Source organism: Dryobates pubescens, unplaced genomic scaffold, assembly GCF_014839835.1.
Source record: "Dryobates pubescens isolate bDryPub1 unplaced genomic scaffold, bDryPub1.pri scaffold_34C_arrow_ctg1, whole genome shotgun sequence".
Lineage (NCBI taxonomy): Eukaryota > Metazoa > Chordata > Aves > Piciformes > Picidae > Dryobates > Dryobates pubescens.
Genome location: NW_026530773.1, coordinates 61360 through 69029, shown reverse-complemented (window position 1 = coordinate 69029; position 7670 = coordinate 61360). Strand labels below are relative to the sequence as shown.

The following is a 7670-nucleotide window of genomic DNA, read 5'->3' as shown; positions in this document are numbered from 1 at the left end:
GCCCAAGCTGCCAGAGCACTCAGGCCTTGCCCCAGCACAGAGGCTCAGCAGGAGAGGGTGGAAGGCAAGAAAGAGCAACTGAGGACAGCTCAGGCACTGGGGCTCCCTGGCACAGCTGCTGTGCTGGGACTCTGCCCCTCCACCTCTGCACACAGGCACTGCCCTGCAGCTCCACAGAAACCTTGGAGAAAAGAACTCGGAGAAAGAACAGTTGAACACCCAGGAAGCACAGCTCCTGATGTCTGCAGCCTCTGGGTCACAGCAGACAGGAAAACACTACACCAGAAATGGTCTGAAGAAAGACATTTGTGTGGGAACAACATTCTCACAAGGGGAACAGCCCCAGCAGCAGCCAGAACACCAGCAGCCAGGCTGGGCCTGCACTGAGTGACCTCAGAACTGCTCTGCAGGAGAACCACAAAGAGTTTATTGCTTCTGAAAGCATCCAGGGATCAGTTGGCTCAGGACAGCCTTGAGCTCCTGGTTCCTCAGGCTGTAGATGAGAAGGTTCACTGCTGGAGGCACCACTGAGTACAGAACTGACAACACCAGGTCCAGTGATGGGGAGGAGATGGAGGAAGGCTTCAGGTGGGCAAAGATGTCAGTGGTGAGAAAGAGGGAGACCACAGCCAGGTGAGGGAGGCAGGTGGCAAAGGCTTTGTGGCGTCCCTGCTGAGAGGGGAACTTCAGCACTGCCCTGAAGATCTGCACATAGGACACCACAATGAGCACAAAGCAGACAAAGACTAAACAGACACTGGCCACAAGAAGCCAAAGTTCCCTGAGGTAGGATGTGGAGCAGGAGAGCTTGAGGATCTGGGGGATTTCACAGAAGAACTGCTCCACAACATTGCCCTGGCAGAGGGGCAGGGAAAATGTATTGGCTGTGTGTAGCAGAGCATAGAGAAAGCCACAGGCCCAGACAGCTGCTGCCAGGTGGAGACAAACTCTGCTGCCCAGGAGGGTCTCATAGTGCAGGGGTCTGCAGATGGCAACATAGCGATCGTAGGACATGGTGGTGAGGAGAAAATATTCTGCTGACATTAGGAATATGAAAAAGAACAGTTGGAGAACACATCCTGCATAGGAGATGTCCCTGGTGTCCCACAGGGAATTGGCCATGGATTTGGGGACAGTGGTGGAAATGGCACCCAGGTCAAGGAGGGCGAGGTTGAGGAGGAAGAAGTACATGGGGGTGTGGAGGTGGTGGTCCCAGGCTATGGTGGTGATGATGAGGCCATTGCCCAGCAGGGCAGCCACGTAGATGGCTAGGAAGAGCCAGAAGTGCAGGAGCTGCATCTGCCTTGTGCCTGGGAATGGCAGGAGGAGGAAGTGGGTGATGGAGCTGCTGTTGGACATCTGCTGCCTGTGGAAATGTCTAAGAAAGAAAAGAAAGCAAAACTTGATGACAGACTCCTCTGAGAAGAAGCACTCCAGTGGGCACAGCAATCCCCCAGCTGAAATGGATTTGCTGTCTGCTTTGTTCTGGCTGAGGCTGCTGTGAGGAGCAGCAGCTCAGGCCATGTGCTGACAAGGACTCATCTGGGCTCTGCTACAGTGGAGCTACTGTGCCTATCAGGCTGTTCCCTCTGCCCTGCACTTTCCCCTGTGCTGCCTTGTAGATGCTATGTCCAAATTAGCCTTCAGAACCCTCCCAGCTCTCTGTGCTCTGAGGAGAGCAGGGGAACACTGCTTCAAAGGACAGTTCTGTGAACTCTTCTCTGTCCCAGCCCAGAGGTGTAGCTGTGAGAGACAGAGCAGGACACAGCCTCTCCTGAAGAGAATCAAAGGACTCTGGGAGCAGAGTGCTGACCCCCCAAGGAAAGGCTCAGCACTGCCCAGTACCCAAAGGCAGATCTGGGCCTTCCTGGGGGCAGCTCCAAGCCCAGCAGGATGGGCAGAGCAGTCAGGGATGCTGGAGATGAGATGTTCTAAAGAGTCATTGCCCAGCAGACAGCACCCAGAGACATCTGCAAAGAAGTACTGAGAGAGCAACCTGAACACAGCCTCCCCCAGGGCTTCTTGGCAGCTTCCCCTCATCCCCATCCCATATCTCTCCTGCCTGGAGCTGTCCCTGCCAGGAAAGGCTCAAGAGCACCTCAGACTCACCTTGTCAACAACCGCAGTGACTTCTCCTTCAGTGAGCTCTCAGCATCCTCCCAGTCCTGGCTGCCTTGAAGCTCTTTGTTCATTCCTCATCTCCTTGAGATGCCCTGGCAGTGCCCTCAGCCCTGCTGTGCTGTGCAGAAAAGCTGCTCCTGGCCAGAGCTCCATGCAGCCCAGGAGCCTGGCCCAGTTCAGCAGCAGATGATCAGCCCAGGGCATTTAAAGGAGCCCTCTGGTGGCTTTGGTGCCAGGTAAACCTCAGGGACCAAGAGGAGGCTAATGAAACCTCTGCAGAAGTCAAAGTTTGAGTCAATCTCTGAAGTTTCTTGTAGTGTTAATAGGTTCCACTTGGGGACACTACAGGGAAACTGTCCTCAGGCTGTGGTGAGAGCAGAGAACTGACAGGTCAGGACAAGCAGCTAAAGGTGGATCTGCTGCTGAGGAAACCTGGAGGGGTTTCAGTGATCCAAAGTGCCAAGGCCTGAACCCCAGCCCCTGGCAAGGCAGATCCTGTCCCTCACCTGTGGCTCAGGGCTCTGCTGGGAGCAGTGGGGAGTGAAGGTGAGCAGTGACCAGGGTAGGATCTTGATAGGTTTTGCTGTGGTTTACTGCTGAGAAGTAATGAAATGTACCTTTAAAAATACTTTTTATCAGATGCTTTGTGCAATTAAAACCTCTCCAATTAGCTGCAGAAACCTTGGCAAGAATTAGAGGTTCAGCAGTATTTAATGAGCCCCATGGAGTATTTGGGGCTGATTACATCATCCTTAGGTACTGCCAGGAGACTCTGCCAAGGTACTGCCAAGAAGCCTCTCAAGAAGTCCAAGGCAGAAGCAAACTCCAAAGTACCTTGAAGCACTGATTGGCCTCACTGAGGCTTGTTACTGACAAAGGCTCCCCAGGGACTCCTTAGAGCAGCTTGTTAGAGGCCAGGATTGCAGGGAGACAAAGGCAAAATACAGAGGAGAAAAACTTGCCTTTGGTCTTGGAAGCAGAAAGGCCAAGCCCTGACCACTGCCCTTGCAATAAAAGAACCTCAAAGCCTCCAAGCCAAGTTTCTCCTCACAGGCCTTGGTGGCAGAGGCAACTGCCAGAGCCAAGGGGACAAAGCCCTTGGTCCTGTTGGTCTTCTCAGCCTTGCCAGAGCCCTTGGCCATCCCTCCTGCAGCCTCTCCTACACTGTCCCATGCCTGCAGCTCTTTCCCTTCAGGCTGCTGACACCAATCTTGCTTCCCCAGCCAGCTCTCCCCCTGCCATTTCCATCCCAAACCAAACCCCACGACATTTCCCCCCAACCCAAAACCTTCCCTGTGGAGATGCTGCTGTGTGGGTCAGGGCTGCTCTCAGGTCCAGCTCATGCCCAGATAATTTCCAGTGGCATTTTCCATGACTCTGCTCTCCTGAATCTTTGCTTCCACAGTCTCTGGCCTGGCTGGTGAGGAGGAAAACTCAGCAGTGCCTTTAGAGCAGGGGCTGAGCCTCTTAAACCATCACACAGAGCTTTACTGGGAACCTCACCAAGTGCCTACACTCCTCACCTGAGGGCTTTCCTGAGTGTCTGTCTGTCCGTCTCCTTGCCTGTCTCAGATGCTCTTTGTGTTGTTTATGGCTCTCTGGACATGGAAGCCTCAGCTGCAGAGTCAGGCACAGACACTGGGAGATCTTCTGTGCAGGTGGAGCCACAGCAATGAGGTGTCCCAGCTGTCCTCCAGCCTGGGAAGCTCTGGGCAGTGCAGGCTGTGAGGCTGGCAATGAGCTGACTGCAGGAGCTGCCATGGTCATGCCTTGGCTGTGTCCTTGAGGTGTCCATCCAGGCTGTGCTGCCTTCCAGGGGACACTGAGCCAAGTGTCTCCTGGACTAGAATTGGGATGCTGAGACCCTGAGACCCTGAGTGGTGTGTGGTGGATCCCTGTGCTCTCAGCAGTGTCTGGTGACTGTGCAGGGTGACATGGGAGCATGGTCACCCTCCAGCTGAGGTGCAGAGCAGGGTGACTTAGAGTCCCTGGGGAGCTCTCCCACTCTTGCCTTTTAGCCTAAGCCAGGACCAAGCAGTGCTCCAGCCTTGGAGCTGAAGGAAGGTCCCTGAGAAGAAGCAGCAGCAGGTGGCTGTGTGACAGGGGAGGGTCTGTGGGGAGTGGTTTTGGCTGTGCTGAGAGAATTCTCTTCTGACTTGTCACTGTCTCCTTCTCTTCTGACAGTGCCTCATGGCCAGAGGCAGGGAATGTCCAACAGCAGCTCCATCACCCACTTCCTCCTCCTGCCATTTTCAGGCACAAGGCAGCTGCAGCTTGTTGCGGAATGGCTTGCAAAGACATGGTTCTATGGAACAATGGTTTGAACAGAGTATGTAGGCCGGACTCCACCTTGTTATTTACTGCTCACAGTAAGCTAGTGTGTTGATGCAGCCAGGCCACCATGACCTTGTAGCTGTGCTTGCAGCTGCCTGCAAAGGATAACAGGATACCAAAACAAGGTCACTGCGCCCTTATACAGGTGATTACAAGTAAAGAAGAATGTAAAACAGAATTCTTGTGATTATCTCATCAGGATGGGAAAGCCGGATGTTTAACTGCAGAAGGTGGGGTCAGCAGCTAGGCTACTGTATATAAGAAGTGTCTGATGCTCAATAAAGTTGGATTTCATGGATCATATTGATTGTTGTCGACCCCTTCTTGCGACAAGTGGCGCCTGAACAAGGGACCCTACAGAGAGGGTTCGACCCCACAGAGAGGGTCATAGACTCACAGAGAAGTCTGAAGGTTCCTCGAGGACTAAGTGTACGTTCATGAGCGCGGAGGCAAGAAGCTGGCCCGGGACAGCAGTACCGGAGGCTGATCACTCAGGCAAAGAGAAGGAGGACAACCTGGGAGCCGAAGACGCCGTAGACCTGGAACTGCTGATAGAGACTGTGCGCACAGGTATTAACGTTAATATGGGCAGGCAGGCAGCGTATGATTTGTTTAAGTGCTTTTTAGAAAAGCGAAATATTAAAGGCATTGATTTAAAGAAAGAATTAGAGCCTCTGTTAGAATATGCTGAGAAGTTGGGATATTTTAAAGATCCCAACGATGTTTTTGATAGAACACTGTGGAAGGAATTAGGACAAGATTTATGGATGAAAAGTATAGATGATGATAAGGCTGCTAAGAAGAATAGTAAGCCATGGAGAGCGGTTATGGTAACACTTGATCAGCATGCTGCAGAACAAAAAGCTGCTATTCAGGCACGGCAAAAATTACAACCAAATGGGGAAGAGGAGCAAGGGGCAGAGTCGGCAGGCCGACGGCAAACTTGGGCGGGCCGGCATTGGCAGGCCTGAGGAAAGGAGCAGCGGACACCGGCGGGTAACGGATCGCGGCAGTGAAGTTCGTGGACGTCGGTGAATATGGAGCCAGAGGCAGCGCTCTCCGTATTGCAATGCTTTTTAGAAAAGCGTAAGGCGCAGATATCGCCCAAAGTAATTCCTGGGCTTGTGGCCCATGGATCCGCTTTAGGGGATTTCCCTAGCGGAGATAGTTATTTTGATGAAACTTGTTTGGAGAGACTATGGAAACAGACTGTGGGACTGGGTCACTATCAAGCTGCAAAAGCCGTGGCGAGAATGCATAAACTGTATTAAAAAATATAAACTAGAACAGCGAATGGCTGCTGCAGTTACAGCAAAGTTGTCAGGATGAGTTGCAGCCAGACGATGTATTTCAAAGTATCGACCGATCGACCAGGGCCGCCCCCGATACATCTTGCGGTGGCCACATCGTGTTTTACCAGCCACCACCACTGCCGTCTGCACCCAGCGGGGAAAAAGCTGAGAAAAAGCAGCTCTCAGAGGACCACAACACCGGCAGCGAGGAATTCAAACAGGGCCGACTTTGCTTTACGGCCCCTCTGAGAAACAGCGAAGTGCTTGGGGGCTCGCGGTGATGGCGTTCTTACCACCGCACCCTGCCCGCCAGCCCTGCTGGCCCCCACGGATACCGACGGCTCCGACCAAGGCAGTACCGACTGACGCACCACTGATACCGGCAGCACTGACAGCAGCAGCAGCCCAGCAGCGGCCGCTTGCCTGGCCCCTGCCCCTTTCCCCCGCAGAGGCTCTCACCAGCGACCCCCCTTCCCAGTGGCTTTAGCCACAACTCTGCTCTGATTTAAAGCAACAGTGCTAATTTTCTCATTTCTGGTTGTAATGTCTTTCAGAGATTTGTTATTTAGAGTTTTGCTAAGCTTTTGTAATAAGAATGATGAATGGTATGCATTTACTACTTGTGGGTAATTAATGCATAGTGGTTGTACTGAGGTGTGAGTACTTAGTGATGAGTTCACCTTGTGAGATTTTCTTTTGGTTTGAACCTTCTTGTCTTTGTTTTTTGTGTCTGCCTCGGCATTTCAAAGGAGGTCCATGTAATATTGTAATAATGTTAAGGTTTGTAGTGAATAGGTATTAATTTTCAACGGTATTCTTTAGCTAACGTAACGTCTTTAGATTTCCTTCTTAGACATAGAGTACAAAAAATACAAAAAAAGAAAAAAAAAGAAAAAAAAAGAGGGGGTGAACAAAAAAGGTAACAAATGCAACAAGAAATTTTAAAATGGTAAAAAAGGTAACAAGTGCAAAGAAAAAGTTTAAACATACAAAATATAACAAAGGTATAAAAACTCTGGATGAATTATTGGGACAGGGTAGGTGTGAACAAATGGAATTGCAAGCTCGTATTGATCCGGTTAGATTACAAGGGATAATAATCAGTCTCCTCATTATATGTCAATTAAGCAAGGAAAAAACAAACCTGTAGAAAGCTTTGTTGACAAGCTAGTGACCACGTGAAAGGCAGTGCAGGTTGGGGATCATATTCATGAGCCAATTTTGAAACAGTGTTTAATTCAGAATGGTAATGTGCAGACAAGGCAAGTGATTAGTACACTAGGACCTGCCTGGGAAGTAGCAGAATTGTTGGAAAAGGCACTGAATCTTCCAGATGGTCCTGTGGCAATGTTAGTAGAGGCAGTAAAAGATCTAAAGGTAGGATTAGAGGAACAAGCGAAAGGGGTAGCGCAGTCGAATCAGCAAGTAATGGCTGCTTTAGTGCCTTTGCGTACATCTCAAAGAAGGCAGCAATGGTCCAATGATCCGCCAGCAAGCAGGCTGCAAATGCTATTGCTGTGGAAATACAGGACGTATGCGCAGAAATTGTCGGGCCCAGAATGTATGGTGCCAGAAATGCAAATCTAACACGCACAATGTTGCTGCTTGCCATGATTCGGGAAACGTGACACAGAACACGAGAGGTCACCGCGTGATGACACAAATAGTGACCGGCCTCAACAGCGATCAGGTCTCAGACCAGCAACTGCCGGCAGCCTCGGATTGGACCTGGCAACAGCAATAGAAGTCACCCTGATTGACAAAAAGCCACAAAGGATCAGAACAAATGTATATGGACCTATAAGAATTAATGGACAGGCGGATGGTTGTCTATTGATTGGTAGATTATCTGCATCGATGTCTGGAATACAAGTGTTAGCAGGACTGATAGATGCAGACTATACAGGAGAGATTCAGATAATG

The 7670-nt window shown here is 50.9% G+C and overlaps 1 protein-coding gene across 1 annotated transcript; it reads right to left on the bottom strand.

Moving 5' to 3' along the window:
- Positions 1 to 456: 456 nt before the first annotated feature.
- On the bottom strand, positions 457 to 1365 carry LOC128899743 (olfactory receptor 14J1-like; the record flags this gene model as incomplete). The annotated part of the gene is made up of 1 exon (XM_054179425.1): positions 457 to 1365. A coding segment is annotated over exon 1 (903 nt), but the record flags the coding sequence as incomplete, so codon positions are not given.
- Between the last annotated feature and the right edge of the window lie 6305 nt (positions 1366 to 7670).